The 18738-nt window shown below is 41.5% G+C and overlaps 1 protein-coding gene across 6 annotated transcripts in view; it reads left to right on the forward strand.

The window, feature by feature from the left end:
* acsf3 (acyl-CoA synthetase family member 3) overlaps positions 1-18738 on the forward strand; it is a 151055-nt gene that overhangs the window by 46232 nt on the left and 86085 nt on the right. For all 6 annotated transcript variants that reach the window (XM_078544724.1, XM_078544726.1, XM_078544725.1 and 3 more), the window contains one exon: positions 1036-1148. In XM_078544724.1, the coding sequence (XP_078400850.1) occupies positions 1036-1148 (113 nt within the window). The remainder of the gene's footprint in view (positions 1-1035; positions 1149-18738) is intronic.

Raw genomic sequence — 18738 nt, forward strand, 5'->3', positions numbered from 1 at the left:
GAAAAATTTTTTTACCCAGAGGGTGGTGACGGTCTGGAATGCACTGCCTGAGAGGGTGGTGGAGGCAGGTTGCCTCACATCCTTTAAAAAGTACCTGGATGAGCACTTGGCACGTCATAACATTCAAGGCTATGGGCCAAGTGCTGGTAAATGGGATTAGGTAGGTAGGTCAGGTGTTTCTCACATGCTGGTGCAGACTCGATGGGCTGAAGGGCCTCTTCTGCACTGTGATTCTGTGATGTGTACAAGATGATGACAGGTTTGGATAAGGTAGACAAAGAAAAACTGTTCCCATTGGCTGATGGTACAAGGACTCTGGGGACACAGATTTAAGATTTTGGGCAAGAGAAACAGAGGGCATGAGAGGAAGAAATTTTTTTATGCAGCAAGTAGTAATGACCTGGAACTCTCTGCCCACGAGGGTGGTGGAAGCAGAAACAATCAATGATTTCAAATGGAAATTGGATAGGCACTTGAAGGAAATAGACTTACAGGATTACGGGGATAGAGTGGGGGAATGGGACTGACTGGATTGCTCTATAGAGGGCTGGCATGGACTTGATGATCCAAAAGGCCTTCTGTGCTGTAAATGACTCTATTGGATCTTGGGTATTAGTGGTAATTTCTCCTGTACTGTATCTCCAGGAGGGGCACTGGGGGGAGAGTGGGATTTTTACAGGGGTTCTCACTGCCTGTTTTATCTCAGGTTGGTATTTAATTGGGTTTTTCTCATATTGTATTTCTGGAAGATACTTACAGGGATTTTTCTAACTGCCTATTGTATATCGAGGGCTATTTATAGGGGGTTTGCACATATGTCGACATATGTTGAGATGGGGTATTTACATGGTGTCCTCACCACCTATTGTGTCTCATATTGTAAGGCTTTTTCTTTATTTGCCTAGAAATGCACAGGAGGTTCTCACTGCCCATTGTATTTTGGGGAGTATGACAGGGGGTTCTCAATTATTGTAATTTGAGAGGGGTAAAGGGAATTTTCACTGCCTATGTTATCTGTGTTTATTTTGAATCTAGGGGCTGTTGGGACCCCACTGCCTGGAGTGGAGGTGCGCATTGCAATGGAAAACTCCACAAGGAACCAATCTTCCTACACTGTCATTGCTGAGGGGAACAGTAGAGAGACTAAGGTAAAGACAATATGAGCAGTAAGGCTGTGAAATTGTTGCAAATACCTAGTTCGTGGCTCATGTTGATATTTTAGAGGTAACATTTAATTTTGGCAAGATTGTGGTTGTGAAGGTAAGGTAATTAAAATGCTGGGCTTTAGAGATTGCCAGAACACCTAAAGAAATGGCAGCTCAGAAGGTTTACCGTGTTTGTTTGTTTAGAGTCAGAATAGAAGCAACGGAGCTATAAAACAGCAGGTGCGCGTACTTAGCTGGAGAAATTGTAAATGAGGGATAATTAGCTTAAAGGTCAATTTGAGGATAGCCCAGAGCAGGCTACATTGTCATGGAGATGGAGGGAGCTTAGGAAGGCTCTCTGGTTTTAATTTATCTGGGTGTTTGCTGAGAGAGGTTTCAGTTGCAATTTAGCCCTCATGTAGTTTGCAGCTCACTGAGAAGTTATCCAAAATAAATGAGACAGATCTGCACTGTAAGCAGGTAAAACACTAATTTCATCATTGACCATAGAGTCATAGAGGTCTACAGCACAGAAAAAGACCCTTCAGCCCATCGAGTCTGTGCTGGTCAAACAAGTACCGTACTATTCCAAACCCATTTTCCAGCACTAGGTCCATAGCCTTGTTTGCCACGGCATCATAGGTGCACATCCACATACTACTTAAATGCTATGAGGGCTTCTGCCCCTACCGCCCTTTCAGGCAGTGAGTTCCAGATTCCCACCACCCTCTGGGTGAAAAAATTCTTCCTCACATCCCCTCTAAACCTCCTGCCCCTTACCTTAAATCTATGTCCCCTGGTTATTGATCCCTCCACCAAGGAGAAAAGTTCCTTCCTGTCTACCCTATCTATGCCCCTCATAATTTTATACACTTCAATCATGTCCCCCCTCAATCTCCTCTGCTCCAAGGAAAATAACCCCAGTCTATCCAATCTCTCCTCATAACTAAAACTCTCCAGCCCAGGCAACGTCCTAGTAAATCTCCTCTGCACTCTCTCTAGTGCAATCACATCCTCCCTATAATGCGGATTCCAGAACTGCACGCAATACTCTAGCTGTGACCTAACCAGCATTTTATTCAGTTCCAGCATAACCTCCCTGCTCTTATGTTCTATGCCTCGGCTAATGAAGGCAAGTATCCCATATGCCTTCTTGACCAACTTATCTACCTGCCCCGTTACCTTAAGGGACCGGTGGACATGCACACCAAGGTTCCTCTGATCCTCGGTACTTCCCAGGGTCCTATCATTCATCATGTATTCCTGTGCCTTGTTTGTCCTGCCCAAGTGCATCACCTCACACTTATCTGGATTAAATTCCATTTGCCACTAGTCAGCCCATCTGACCAGCCCGTCTATATCCTCCTGTCGTCTAAGGCTATCCTCCTCATTATTTACCACCCCACCAACTTTCGTGTCATCCGCGAACTTACTGATCAACCCTCCTACATTCAAGTCTAAATCATTTATATATACCACAAACAGCAAGGGACCCAGCACTGATCCCTGTGGAACCCCACTGGACACAGGCATCCAGTCACAAAAACACCCCTCGACTATCACCCTCTGCTTCCTGCCACTCAGCCAATTCTGGATCCAATTTGCCAAATTGCCTTGGATCCCATGGGCTCTTACCTTCGTTATCAGTCTCTCATGCGGGACCGTATCAAAAACCTTGCTGAAGTCCAAGTAGACTATATCAAATGCATTGCCCTCATCTACACACCTGGTCACCTCTTCGAAAAATTCAATCAAATTGGTCAGACATGACCTCCCCTTAAAACCATGCTGACTGTCCTTGATTAATCCCTGCCTCTCCAAGTGTAGATTAATTCTGTCCCTCAGAATTTCTTCTAAACGTTTCCCCACCACTGAGGTTAGACTGACTGGCCTGTAGTTCCCTGGTTTATCCCTTCCTCCCTTCTTGAATAACGGTACCACATTGGCTGTCCTCCAGTCCTCTGGCACCTCTCCTGTGGCCAGAGGTATTGAAAATTATTGCCAGCGCCCCTGCTATCTCCTCCTTTGCCTCACTCAACAGCCTGGGAGACATTTCATCCAGGCCTGGAGATTTATCTACTTTTAAGCCTGCCAGACCACTTAGAACCTTCTCCCTTTTTATGCTAATTTCTTTAATTATATCACAGTCCTTCTGCCTGATTTCCATACCCACGTCGTCCCTCTCACTTGTGAACACCGACACAAAGTATTCATTTAGAACCCTACCTATGCCTTCCGGCTTCACACACAAATTACCACTATGGTCCTTAATGGGCCCTACTCTTTCCTTAGTTATCCTGTTCCTCTTAATGTACTTGTAAAATAGCTTCGGATTTTCCTTTATTTTACCTGCCAATGTTTTTTCATGCTCCCTTTTTGCTCTCCTAATTTCCTTTTTAAGTTCCCCCTACACATTCTATACTCCTCTAGGGCTTCTGCTGTTTTGAGCCCTCGGTATCTGCCATAAGCCTCTCTTTTTCTCTGTAACCAATCCTGTATATCCCTTGACATCCAGGGTTCCCTGTATTTGTCAGTCCCACCCTTTACCTTTATTAGAATGTGTTGGCCCTGTACTCTCCCTATTTCCTTCTTGAATGAGTCCCACTGCTCTGACGCAGATTTACCTAAAAGCAGCTGCTCCCAGCCCACTCTGGCCAAATCATATCTGATCTTATTAAAATCAGCCTTCCCCCAATTTAGAATGCGGATTTCTGGCCCATCCTTGTCCTTTTCCATAACAACCTTGAATCTAACGGAGTTATGATCACTATCTGCAAAATTCTCCCCTACTGATACCTCTACTACTTGCCTGACTTCATTCCCTAAAATTAAGTCCAGGACCGCCCCCTCTCTTGTAGGACCTTCTAGGTACTGGCTTAAAAAGCTTTCCTGGATGCATTTTAAGAATTCTGCTCCCTCTAAACCTATCACACTATGACTAACCCAGCTAATGTTGGGGAAGTTGAAATCCTCCACTATCTCTACCCTATTATTTTTACACTTCTCTGAAATTTGCCTACATATCTGTTCTTCTATTTCTCTCTGACTGTTTAGGAGCCTATAGTACATTCCCAGCAATGTGATTGCTTCTTTTTTGTTTTTCAGTTCTACCCATTGGCTTCATTTGAGGAGCCTTCTAAGATGTCATCCCTCCTTACTGCTGTAATTGATTCCTTGATCAATATTGTGATACCCTCTCCTCTTTTACCTCCTTACCTGTCTCTCCTGAGGACCCTATATCCTGGAATATTGAGCTGCCAATCCTGCCCCTCTCTCAACCATGTCTCTGTGACAGCAATGACATCATACTTCCATGTGTTACTTTGTGCCTTCAACTCATCTGCCTTATTTGTCAGACTCCTTGCATTAAAATAAATACCATCAAACCTTGCCAAACTCCCTTGTGCCTGAACTGGCCTATAATTTCTATGCCTTCCAGACTCACTTGCTCTCTCCTCTAATTTTGGCTGTGCATCTCCCCCTGCTGAACCTCCTCTCAGGATCCCATACCCCTGCCATGTTAGTTTAAACCCTCCCCAACAGCACTAGCAAACCTCCCCGCAAGGATGTTGGCCCTGTTCTGGTTTAGGTGCAACCCGTCCACCTTGTACAGGTCCCACTGCCCCTAGAAGTGGTCCCAATGTCCCAGAAGTCTAAAGCCCTCCCTCCTGCACCATCTCTCCAGCCACGCATTCATCTGAACTAACCTATTTATATATTTACTAGCGCGTGGCACTGGAAGTAATCCAGAGATTACTCCCTTTGAGGTCCTGTTTTTTAATCTGCTTCCTAGCTCCCTAAATTCTCCTTGCAGGACCTCATCCCTCTTTCTACCTATGTCGTTGGTACCAATATGTACCACGATCTCTGTCTGTTTGCTCTCCCCTTTTAGAATGTTGTTCAGTGACATCCTTGACCCTGGCACCAGGGAGGCAACGTACCATCCTGGAGTCACGTCTACGGCCACAGAAACACCTGTCTGTTCCCCTTACTATCGAGTCTACTACCACTAATGCTCTTCCCCTCTATTTTCTCCCCCCCCAGTGCAGCTGAGCCACTCACAGTGCCATGAGCGTGGCTGCTCTCCCCAGAGGAACCGTCACTCTCACCGTTTTCCAACACAGAAAAATGGTTCTCGAGTGAGATGCACGCTGGGGTTTTCCTGACTACCTGCCTGACACCTTTCTTCTGACTGATGGTCACCTATTCCCCCTCTGTCTGCACTTCCGTAAGCTGTGGGGTTACCACATCTAAAAAACGTGCTATCCACGAAACTCTCAGCCTCGCGGATGCACCTCAGTGCCGCCCAAGCTCTGAAACTTGGAGCTTAAGTAGCTGCAGCTGGTGGCACTTCCTGCACACGTGGTCAGTCAGAGCACAAGGAGCGCTTAGGACTTCCCACATGTTGCAGGCGTTACATAACACGGGACTGAGCTGCCCTGCTATGCCTCTAGCTGAAAAAAAAACCCCTTATTTTAAGTTAAATGCAGTAAAAAAAAGTTAAATTATTTATGTACTTTAAATAAAAACTAGAACTCTTACCTTTCCTTAGCTTAATCCATTTTAAGCTGGAGAAAAACATTTGGCCACTACTCACCAATCAGCTCTCACCTTTCTGCTGATGTCACTTTTTCAATCTTTCCCGCACTCACGCTAGTTCTGATCTCTCCACCGCTCTCTCGTGCTGTCTTGTGATGTCACTCTTGTTATTTTCAACAAAAATTGACTGCAGGACACACTTCCCAGACTGCTTCACCGCGATGCTGACAGCAGGACACACTTCCCAGACTGCTTCACCGCGATGCTGACAGCAGGACACACTTCCCAGACTGCTTCACCGCGATGCTGACTGCAGGACACACTTCCCAGACTGCTTCACCGCGATGCTGACTGCAGGACACTCTTCCCAGACTGCTTCACCGCGATGCTGACTGCAGGACACTCTTCCCAGACTGCTTCACCGCGATGTTGACTGCAGGACACTCTTCCCAGCATGGAGGGCGGTAGAGGTTTAATCTTAGTTTGAATCTTGAAGAACAGAAGCTAGCCGACTGCTTAGTTTGAATCTACAGTGGGCCTCATTGTGTCTTATTGCAAAAGAAAGTAATCAGCTGAATTAGCTTGAAGGTATTGAAAAGTAGCCAAAACAAGAGTCTGGGCATCCACAGTCAAGGGAGGGTTAATGAATGTTTTACCTCTGAGAATTTCCCAGAAGACTGTGGCATATTTATTGTTGTTCTCTACAGAAGTAAATAATTTTAAGATTGATGTGCCTTATGAGACAATTCTTGGAGGAAGTAAGGAGTAAACCTGAGTGAATAATATACATAGTTGTAAACTATGTTGTTAAGTTAGCAGTGCCTGTTTTATTTAATTTTATATACAATACACTTTGTTTATGATCATCGGATCATAACAGGGTGCACGTACGGTGTATAGAAACTGGTAGATATCACTTGCCCAATTTTGTCAGAGCCATTTCCATCATATGGATGTTTTAATTTGGATAGTTTTAACTAAAATGCAGAATTTTACGTGCGCACAGTGTATGATTCTGTGCAGCATATTTATTGGTGACTGGATCTGGTGTTTGGTTTTTATGGTGCATTTGCATAGAATTATTTCGAGTCTACAGCGCAGAATCAGGCCATTTGGCCCAACTGATCTCTGCGACATTTATTATCTACACAAGCCTCCTTCCACCCCTCTTCATCTCGCCTCTTCAGTGTATTCTTCTATTCTTTACTTCCTTGTGCTTACCTAGCTTCTTAAATAATTCACCTCAACCATTCCTTGTGTTAACAAGTTTCACATTCCAACCACACTCTGTATAAAGAAGTTTCTCCTGAATTCCCTCTTGGATTTATTATTGGGTATCTTATTAGGGAGTGCGAGGAGACAGGTGACTAGGCCAGAATGAGCCGGAGACCGAGTGAGGAGTGAATTAGGATCATGTGGGAATTTGGTGCATGGGAAAAAGAGGCGTGGTATATATAGGAATTATTCTAAGTCGGGAACAGGAGCAGCTGAGCAGAAGCGGACCTGCAGACAGAATTTTGGGAGCTAGGTAGAAAATTAGTAAGCAGGATCTCAAAAGTAGTAATCTCAGTGTCACGTGCAAGTGAATATAGAAATAGGAGGATAAGGCAGATGAAAGCGTGGCTGGAAAGATGGTGCTGGAGGGAGGGCTTTAGATTTCTGGGACACTGGGACTGGCTCTGGGGGAGATGGTTGCTGTACAAGCCGGATGGGTTGCACCTGAACAGAGCTGGGCCTGAGTTCCTTGTGGGGCGTTTTGCTAGTGCTGCTGGGGACCAGGATCTAGGGCTACGGATGTGGGAACCAGGAGAGAATATTAGAGAGTGATATCAAGATGCACAAAATACTGGGAGAGACAGACAGCACTAGAATAGAGAGAACTAAGTTAATAGGCGGAGTCGGAGAAGGTAATGAAGTCTAAATCAGGGAAATATTGCATGTATGTGAATGCACGGAGCATAGTCAGTAAGATTGAGGAGTTACAGGTGCAGATTGCCATGTGGAATTATGATGATGTGGCGATAACAGAGACTTGGCTCAAGGAAGGGCAGGACGGTGTCAAGTGTTCCTGGGTACAAGGTGTTCAGGAAAGATATGGTAGGACAAAAAGGAGGACTGGTGGCTGTATTGGTTAAGGAGAGCATTGCACTGCTGGAGAAAGAGGATGTCCCAGAGGGTTCGAGGACAGAGTCAATTTGGCTGGAGCTAAGGAACAAAAAGGGTGCAATTACATTGCTCGGTGTAGTCTATAGACCGCCAAATAGTGAGAAGGATGTAGAGGAACAAACCTGCAGGGAAATTACAGAGAGATGCAAACATTAGAGAGTAGTTATAATGGGGAACTTTGATTACCCAAATATAGACTGGGATAGTGGTATTGTAAAGTGCAGAGAGGGGCAAGAGTTCCTGGAGTGTGTTCAGGAGAATTTTCCACAGCAGTATGTGTCCAGTCCAGCAAGAAAGGAGGCATTGTTAGACCTGGATCATGGAAATGAGGTGGGCCAAGTAGATCAAGTGTCAGTGAGGGATTATTTAAGAGACAGTATTCATTGTATCATAAAGTTTAGGATGGTGGTAGAAAAGTACAGTGGGTAATCCAGAGTAAGACTTCTATGGGGCAAGAACGGAGCTGGGCTGTATAGACTAGAACCAAAGGTTGGCAGGAAAAACTGTGGCTGAACAATGGGCTACCTTCAAAGAAGAAATGGTTCGGGCACAGTCAAGGTATATTTGGTCAAAAGGGAAAAGTTGGGGCAAACAAATCCAGAGCTCCCTGGATGGCAAAAGAGGTGGAAATTAAGATAAAGAAGAAAAAGCATGCTTATGACAGGTGTCAGGCAGAAAATACAACTGAGAACCAAGCTGAATACATAAGGTTCAGAGGAGAGGCAAAGAAGCAAATAAGAGGGATTATGAGAAATGACTGGCAGCCAACATAAAGGGGAAGCCCAAAGTCTTTTATAGGCACATAAATAATAAGAGTGGTAAAAGGAGGAGTAGGGCTGATTCGGGACCAAAGAGGGGATTTACACATGGAGGCAGGGGACATGGCTGAGGTGTTAAATGAATACTTTGCATCTGTCTTCACCAAGGAAGCAGATGCTGCCCAGGCCATGGTGACAAAGGAAGAAACTGTCATGAGAAGTGTTCAAAATTGATAAGGAGGAAGTATTGGATAAACTGTCAGTACTTACAGATGACAAGGCACTAGAACCAGGTGAGATGCATCCAAGGATATTGAGGGAAGTGAGAGTGCAATGCAGGGGCGCTGGCCAAAATCTTTCAGTCTTCCCTAGCATCAGGGATGGAGAATTGAAAGCATTATGCCCTTGTTCAAAAGAAGGTTGTAAGGATAAGCCCAGCAATGACAGACCAGTCGGTTTAACGTCGGTGGTGGGGAAGCTTCTAGAAACAATTATTCGGGATAGAACTAATAGTAACATCGAAAAATATGTGTTGATTAGGAAGAGCCAGCATGGATTTCTAAAGGGAAAATTGTGTTTAACTAACTTGCTGGAATTTTTTGAAGAGGGAACAGAAAGGGTTGATGAGAGTAAAGTTGTTGATGTGGTGCACGTGGACTTCCAAAAGGCATTCGAGACAGTGCCGCACCACAGACTTGCAAGAAAAGTTGTAGCTCGTGGAATAAAAGGGACAGTAGCAATGTGGTTACAAATTTGGCTGAGTAACAGGAAACAGCGAATAATGGTAAATGGATATTTTTCGGGCTGGAGGAAGGTTTGTAGTGGAGTTCCCCAGGGGTCGGTATTGGGACCCTTGCTTTTCCTGATATATATTAATGATCTAGATCTTGGTGTGTAGGGAACAATTTCAAAGTTTGCAGATGATACAAACTCGGAAGCATTGTAAACTGTGAGGAGGACAATGGAGAACTTCAAAAGGACATAGACAAGTTGGTGAAGTGAGCAGATAGATGGCAGATAAAGTTCAATGTGGAGAAGTGTGAGGTTATTCATTTTGGTAGGAAGAACGTGAAGAGACAATATAAAATGAGGGGTACAATTCTAAAGGGTGTGCAGGAGCCGAGGGACCTGGGTGTATATGTGCATATGTCATTATAAATGGCAGGACATGTGGAGAGAGCAGCTAATAAAGCATACGACATTCTAGGATTTATTAATAGAGGTATAGAGTATTAGAGCAGGGAGGTTATGCTGAACTTGTATAGGACACTAGTTAGATCTCAGCTGGAGTATTATGTACAGTTCTGGACACCACACTATAGGAAGTGTCATGAAGCTATTAATGTATATTTTGGAAAATACTTTTCTTTTAAAATAGAGGTTTAGTCTGTGGTTGTGTCTTAATTGGATTAAAGTCAGCTAGTCAGGGTGCTTTGATAGGCACTAGTTTTGAGATGTAAGGGAGATAGCGTGCATTTGCATTTTTTGAATAGAGCATTCAAGAAGGGTGGTCAAAACTGATGCCTTTCTAGCAGCTACCAAGCAATATGTTTATATTACTAATAAAATTGGTACAATGAATGGGGTTTCATTGTTAAAGTGAAGTTCAAAGAGGTTGGTGAGACAATGAGAATTCGAATTCAATCAGTGGTGGTGTAGTTTCAGCAGTTTTCAGGTGTGCAGAGCAGAGGCAACGTGAGATCAGAAGGCAACTGTAACCCTCCAACTGGTCCAACTGGCTCCACAGTGAAAAAAACCTCATTTTGAATTTGTAAGATGGAAATGCTTTGCCTGGTGTTTGGTTAAGTCTATGGGTTGCTGTTGCCTTAATGGAGATTAGTATGGGAATTTGTTAAAAGTTATGACAGTAGTAATTTGTAGTCATATATATATATTTTAACCTGTATAAATTACTAAAATGTTCCATGTAGATTAATGTAAAACCCCGAGAACTGGTGGTTTAGAGTCGCATCTCAAACATAACACTTAAAATTATTGGTTATGACAGTTGTTTAAAGTTTCCCTCTGGGTTTTTTTAAATAACTTCGCTTTACCAACAGAATCAGTCATAACAATTTGGGGCTGTGCCAGGATAAATTATATTTCTAATTCCTCAATTGGTTAGGAACTGGTGAACCTTAAGCTTATGAGTACGAGAGGCACTTTGAATTCAGGAGTTGGTGAGGTATTTTAGAAGTGGTGAGACTGAAGGATGGCTTTGGCAATTGCTAAGACTTGTCTGGGTGTAGAAGAGATAACTCTGATTGGGTTGGAGAGGATAACCAAAAGTAAGTTAACAGAGTTGGTGGATAAGTTACAATTGGGGTTACCTGCAGGAGCTAGGAAATCAAATATAGTTAAAAGTATAGCGCAGCATCTACAGTTGGAAGTGAAACCTGACACTAGTGAGTCACAGCTGGAGGGAGTGAGACTTCAGTTACAAATGACGATGCTAGAATTTGAACATGCAAAGGAACTGAAAAAGCTCGAATTTGAAGCAAAGGACAGAGAAACGGCTTTTAAAAGGGAATTAGAAATTGTGAAGATAGAGAAGAAAGAAAGAGAAAAAGAGAGAGAGATAGAGATAGAATTCCAACTGCAAATGTTGGAAGTTAGAAAATAGATGTCAGTAGATGAGGAAGGATTTGCCTCCAGAGTAGAACCCAGTGGGGATATGTTTAAATTTGTACAAGCACTTCCAAAACTTGAGGAAACAGATATTGAAGCATTCTTTATTTCATTTGAGAAGCTAGCCAAACAGATGAAATGGCCACAGGAAAACTGGGCATTATTATTACAGTCTAAGTTGTTAGGTAGGGGGTTTGAGGTATATGCTTCACTTTTAGAAAAAATGGTGTGGTGAAAAAAACTATATTGAGTGCATCTGAGTTGGTTCCTAAAGCATACAGGCAGAAATTTAGGAATATGAGAAAACAACCTGGGCAAACTTATACTGAGTTTGAAAGAGTAAAACAAAGTAATTCTGACCGGTGGATATGGGATTTAAAAATAAGAGACAACCTATGCAGCTCTTAGAGAAGTAATTCCTTTGGAAGAATTTAAAGATTCAATTCCTTCTGTAGTGAGAACTCATGTGGAGGAACAGAGGGTTGATTCTGTAAGACAAGCAGCAGAGATAGCTGATGATTATGAGTTAGTTCATAGAGCTAAATATTTTTTCCGTCACGCTTTCAAATTGGAAAAGGATAAAAACTGGGAAGCTGAAAGGAAGGTGGGTAGTCAGGGAAGACAAGGAGTAGCTGGAAGTTCCCAGGAGGTTTTTTTCTCAGAACAAAACGGAAGGTGCTGAAGGTAGAAGTGACATTCGAAAATTGAGGTGTTTTCATTGTAATAATGCGGGGCACAGGAGTGTGTTGGAGATTGCAGGGAAAATCTGTAGGAATTATTGGGATGCAGAAAAGCTCTGAGGTTTAGGCACAGGAGTTTGTGTACAAATGAAACGGACAATCAGTGAAAGGTAAAGAAGTGAGATTGTGTTCACAGTTTATTCGAGAATTCTGAGGAGCAGGTTGCAGAAATGTTGTGAAGGGCAAGTCCTTCCATGTGTACAGGGTGGAGTAGGTAAAGATTTTAAAATTTTAAGAGACACGGGCTAGTCAATCCTTAATGTTGTGGGATGGTGATATTTGTTGCAGGAGATGGTAATAATAAGTGGGGTTTGTGGAGATGCTAAATCTAAAACAAAAACAGAATTACCTGGAAAAACTCAGCAGGTCTGGCAGCATCGGCGGAGAAGAAAAGAGTTGACATTTCGAGTCCTCATTTTCAACTCTTTTCTTCTCCGCCGATGCTGCCAGACCTGCTGAGTTTTTCCAGGTAATTCTGTTTTTGTTTTGTATTTCCAGCTTCCGCAGTAGTTTTTTGTTTTTATCGTGGAGATGCTAAATCTATTCCGTTGTGGAAGGTAAATTTAAAGAGCAGATGGAAGACGGGTGAAGTTATGGTTGGAGTGGAGAAAAAATTGCCCTTTGCAAGGGTTCAATTTATTCTGGGTGGTGATTGCAAATGTGGGTGATGCCTGTGGTAGTTAAGCAGCCTGTAGAAGTGTTTTCAACAGAAGTGCTACAGAAGGAACGTCCTGGATTGTTTCCTGATTGTGTTCTAAAGAGATCAAAGGCTCATAGGAAAGAACAAAATAAACAAGATAAGCAGGCAGTTTAAAGGCAAGAAGAAGGTGTCGAAATCCAATTAGCTGTTACTGTATTTGATAATATTGTTCAGGAGGAAGGAATGCAGGGCTCTTCAGTTGAAGTGTTTAACTCGGAGGTTAGTGGAGTTACAGTAAAATGATTTGCAATTAAAACAGTTATATCAGAAAGCTTATTCAGGAATCAAAGCAAAATGTATTCCACTATGTTGTTATTTTCGAGGGAAGATATTAATGAGAACATGGTGGTCGGATCATGTCTCAGCAAATGAAAGTTAGAGGGAGGTGCATCAGATTTTTATCCCATTAGGTTATAGAAATGAGATTTTGAGGATTGCTCATGAAACTCCAATGGCTGGACATTTAGGAATAAGGAAAACACAGGAAAATACAGAGGTTTTGTTTTTTGGCCAGGATTGCATAGGGCTGTAGTCAAATTCTGTAGCACCAGTCATATATGTCAAGTAACAGGAAAATCAGAAGCAGTGATTAAGCTGGCGCCTTTAATCGCAGTACCAGCATTTGAAGAACCTTTTACCAGGGCCATGATCGACCCCCCAAGACTAAAAGCGGAAATCAGTATTTATTAACAATAATGGATGTGTCTACTAGGTTTCCTGAAGCAATACCTTTAAGAAATATTAGATATAGTTTACCTACAATCAGATCAAATTTCATGTCACAGCTGTTTAAGGAAGTAATGAATAGTTTGGAGATAAAACAATTTTAGTCAACAGCTTATCATCCGGAGTCACAAGGAGCTTTGGAAAGATGGCATCAAACTGTAAAAACTGTGATAAGAGCGTACTGTCAGGATTATGCACAGGATTGGGATACAGCAATTCCATTTTTGTGATTTGCTATTAGAGACGCTCCTAATGTGTCAACTGGTTTTAGCCTCTTTGAACTAGTTTATGGTCATGAGGTAAAGGGACCACTGAAATTGATTCATGAGAAATTGGTGGGTCAAAATTCAGAAACTACTCTCCTGAATTATGTATCAAATTTCAGGGAAAGATTGAACGGAGCATGTGAGTTGGCTAGGGAACATTTAAAGATATCACAACAAGTGAAAAAAGTGAAAGATAAGAAAGCTAAAATTCGCAGTCTTGTTTCTGGAGAGAAAGTACTAGTTTTGTTACCAGTACTAGGGGATTCATTAAATGCAAGATTTAGTGGGCCTTACAGGATTGAAAAGAAATTGAGTGAAGTAAATTATTTAATAAATACCCCAGATAGAAGAAAGAAGCAGAGGGTGTGTCATGTAAATATGCTTAAAACGTACTTTGACAGAGATGAGGAACAAAAAGAGGTGTTAGTGATGGTGGATGATGAGAAAAAGGCAGAAATGCAGGACTCTGAAATTGATTTTTCTCTAATCAAGTTGGATAATGAGGGGGTGCTTGAAAATTTAAATGAAATGTTGAGTTACCTTCCAAGCAAGTGATTTGGAAAAGCTATTGCAGTCACACAAACCTATTTAGCTTTACATGTTGTATGTATAGAAATATCATCTTCAGTGAGGCAACATATCGATTAAATCCAGCAAAGTTATCAGAAGTACAAAAATAAATTGATTTCATGCTGCATAATGATATCATTGAGTCTGGTTGCAGTAACTGGAGTTCACCTATTGTACTGGTACCGAAACTGGATGGAATACAAAGACTGTGTGTGGACTATGGAAAGGTGAATGTGACAACAAAAGCAGATTCATATCCCATACCGCAGTTGGAGGATTGCATTGAGAAAGTGGGACAATCAAAATTTACCACAAAGATTGACTTCCTAAAAGGATATTGGCGGGTACCGTTGTTGGAGAGAGCAAAGGAGGTATCACCTTTTGTAATGCCAAGTGGACTATATCAGTTTAAAGTCATACTATTTGGTATGAAGAATCCACCTGCGACATTTCAAAGACTGACAAAGTAATTGGAGGTCTAAGCAATTGTGCGGTTTATATTGATCTAATTGTTTTCAGTCAGACATGGGAGGAGCATTTACAGCATCTGGAATAATTAATTACTCGACCACAAGAAGCTAATTTGGTGATGAACTTGGCTAAAAGTGAATTTGCAAAAATGCAAGTTACATATCCAGGCCATATCATCGGGCGTGGTAAGGTGGTTCAGAGAAATGCGAAAGTCAAGGCTATCCTGGATTTCCCAGTGCTTACAACAAAACGAGGAGTTTTGAAATTTCTGGGCATGAGTGGGTTTTACCTGAAATTTGTACCAAATTTTTAGCCAAGTGGTTGCCGACTGAACTATTAAAAAGGAACAAGAAGTTTCAATGGACATTGGAGTGTCAGAAGTCATTCAATCATTTGAAAACTGTATTAACTACGACACCAGTGTTGGCAGTACCTAATTATGCCAAGCCATTCAAGTTGGCCGTTGATGCAAGCGATATAGGCATTGGGGCTGTACTGTTACAAGAAGATGACTCATGAATTTAAAAACCGATAAGATATTTTTCATGGAAGCTGAATGTACAACAGAGAAGATAGTCAATGATTGAAAAAGAGACTTTGGGTTTGGTGTTAGCATTGCAGCATTTTAAAATTAATTTAGCAAACAATTCATCTGAAACAATACAGACCTTAATCCTTTGAAGTTTTTGGACAAATTTCGAGACAAAACTGCAAGGCTTTTCTGATGAAGTCTATTATTACAACCAGTTAATCTACAGATTATACAAATTGCTGGAAGAGAAAATCTGTTCACAGATGCATTATCAAGAGTTTGAAGCTTAAAGGAAAATGGGACTTTTTTTTTAAAACCTGGTCACTGAACTGTAGTGATTCCTGTTGATACCAAGGACTTGTGTATATATATTGTTATGTTAATACATGCATCTGGTAATGTAATAAGTATAGGAGATAGTGTGAGATGGGTTATTAAAATGAAGCCATCTTTTAGAAACATGACGGTTCATTTTCTGATAAGGAGGGGGATGCCATGAAGCTATTAATGTATATAATATTTTGGAAAATATTTTTCTTTTAAAATAGAGGTTTAGTGTGTAGGTGTGTCTTAATTGGATTAAAGCCAGCTAGTCTGGGTGCTTTGGGCACTAGTTTTGAGATGTAAGGGAGATGGCGTGCATTTGCATTTTTTGAATAGAGCATTCAAGAAGGGTGGTCAAAACTGATGCCTATCTAGCAGCTACCAAGCAATATGTTTATATTCCTAATAAAATTGGTACAATGAAAGGGTTTTCATTGTTAAAAGGTGAAATTCAAAGTGGTTGGTGAGACAATGAGAATTTGAATTCAATCAGTGGTGGTAGGTGTAGTTTCAGCAGTTTTCGGGTGTACAGAGCAGAGGCAATGTGAGATCAGAAGGCAACTGTAACCCTCCAACTGGTCCAACTGGTTCCACAGTGAAAAGAACCTCATTTTGAATTCGTAAGGTGAAAATGCTTTGCCTGGTGTTTGGTTAAGTCTATGGGTTGCTGTTGCCTTAATGGAGATTAGTTTGAGAATTTTTTTAAAGTTATGACAGTAGTAATTTGTAGCCATGTGTATATATATTTCAACCTGTGTAAATTAATAAAATTTTTCATGTAGATTAATGTAAAACGTCGAGAACTGGTGGGCTGATTCCTAAATTTAGAATCGCATCTCAAACAAAACACTTTAAACAAATGTCATAACCTATAATTTTAAGTTTCCCTCTGGGATTTTTAAAATAACTCCTCTTTGCCAACTGCATCAGTCATAACAGAAGGATGTGAATGTATTGGAGAGGGTGCAGAAGTGGTTTACAAAAATGGTTCCAGGGATGAGAAACTTCAGTTACAAAGATAGATTGGAGAGGTTGCGACTGTTCTCCTTGGAGAGAAGAAGGCTAAGAGGAGATTTGATAGAGGTGTTCAAAATTATGATTCACTCTCTTGAGGACCTATACTCACTTTACTTACTCTTTTCCTTTTTAAACGCCTGTAGAAACTCTTGATTTCCATTTTTACATTTCCAGTTAGCCTCCTTTCATATTCTAATTTCCTTCTCCTGATAAACCTATATGTCATTCTCTACCATTTTTATATCCTGACCAAGCATCTGACTTGCCACTCATCTTTGCGCGGTTATACGCTTTTTCCTTAAGTTTGATGCTTTCATTAACTTCCTTAGTTAACCACGGATGGTGGGTCCTCCCCTTAGAATTTTTCTTTATAGCAGGAATATGCTTATCCTGCCATTGTTACTTTGTCATTGTGTTATTTAGTTAACTTAATTACTTTCTTAATTAACTTAGAATAATCTCTATGTATACCACACCTCTTTCTGCCATGAACCTAATTCGCTACTCACTCGGTCTCCATCCCAGCTTCCTGCTACAGTAATTCACACCAGTTGAATCAACTGCTTTCAGCTGATTGACAAATAACTGCTACTACCAGGCAATTCCCTGTTTAACAAGCTGGTCTAACTTGAAGGTTGTTAGATCTATATCAGAGCTTGATTCTTAATCTATATTTCAACCTGAAAAAGGTTTACCAGAACTTACTGCGTGAATCTAATTCACTACTAAAAAACCTGTCTCTTTTATAGACCCTCTGATGAGTCATTAGCTAGGTTAGCTTCCTGCTACTGTTCTATACATGTTTAACATAACTTCTCTGCTTTTCAATTCTATCCTTTGAGATATGAAACCCCAGTGCTTTGTTAGTTTTATTCACCTGCCTTACTTTTAGTAACCAGATTGTTCTGCAGCTCTTTAGACTCTTATCCAAGCAGAATGAGGCCTCTACTAAAATGGACAACCTGACACTTATTTAAATTGAAATTCGTTTGCATGTTTATTAATGTCTTGTATTTTATTGCATAGTGCCTTTAACGAAAGGAAATGTCCCAAGGCGCTTCACAGGACATAGGTTCCAATCCCTGAGTCCAAATCCTAGGCCCAACCATCTTCAGCTGCTACATCAAGAGCAGTGAAAAATAGTGGGAACAGGACAAGTAATGTTAAAAAGACAAGCCCTAAGGCTTTGTGTCTTAACATGAGGAGCATTCGCAATAAAGTGGATGAATTAACCACGCAAATAGATGTAAGCAGGTATGATATAGTCGGGATTACAGAGACATGGCTGCAGGGTGACCAGGGATGAACATCCAGGGGTATTCAGTATTTAGGAAGGACAGATAAAAAGGAAAAGGCGGTGGAGTTGCGTTGCTTGTTAAAGAGGAAATTAATGCATAGTGAGAAAAGATATTAGCTCCGACGATGTGGAATCTGTGTGGGTAGAGCTGAGAAACACTAAGGGGCAAAAAACATTAGTGGGGGTTGTATATAGACCCCCAAACTGTAGTGGTGATGTTGGGAATGGCATTAAACAGGAAATTAGAGAAGCATGTAATAAAGGAACATCTGTAATTATGGGTGACTTTAATATGCATATAGATTGGACAAATCAAATTAGTAACAATACCATAGAGGAGGAATTCCTGGAGTGTATACAGGATGTTTTTCTGGACCAATAAATTGAGGAACCAACGAGAGAACAGGCCATCCTAGACTGGGTATTGTGTAATGAGAAAGGAATAATTGGCAGTCTAGTTGTGCGAAGCCCCTAGGCGATGAGTGACTATAAGTTAGAATTCTTCATCAAGATGGAGAGTGACGTAGTTGATTCTGAGACTTGGGTCCTGAATCTTAAAGGAAACTACGATGGTATGAGGCGCGAGTTGGCTATGATGGATTGGGAAACGTTACTTAAAGGGATGACGGTGGATAGGCAATGACAAACATTCAAAGAGCGCATGGGTGAACTGCAACAATTGTTTATTCCTGTCTGGCGCAAAAGTTAAACAGGAAAGGTGGCCAAACCATGGCTTACAAGGGAAATTAGAGATAGTATTAGATGCAAGGAAGAGACATACAAATTGGCCAGAAAAAACAACAGACCTGAGGATTGGGAGCAGTTTAGAATTCAGCAAATGAGGACCAAGGGATTGCTT

The sequence above is a fragment of the Cetorhinus maximus genome, chromosome 6, assembly GCF_964194155.1.
Source record: "Cetorhinus maximus chromosome 6, sCetMax3.hap1.1, whole genome shotgun sequence".
Taxonomy (NCBI): domain Eukaryota; kingdom Metazoa; phylum Chordata; class Chondrichthyes; order Lamniformes; family Cetorhinidae; genus Cetorhinus; species Cetorhinus maximus.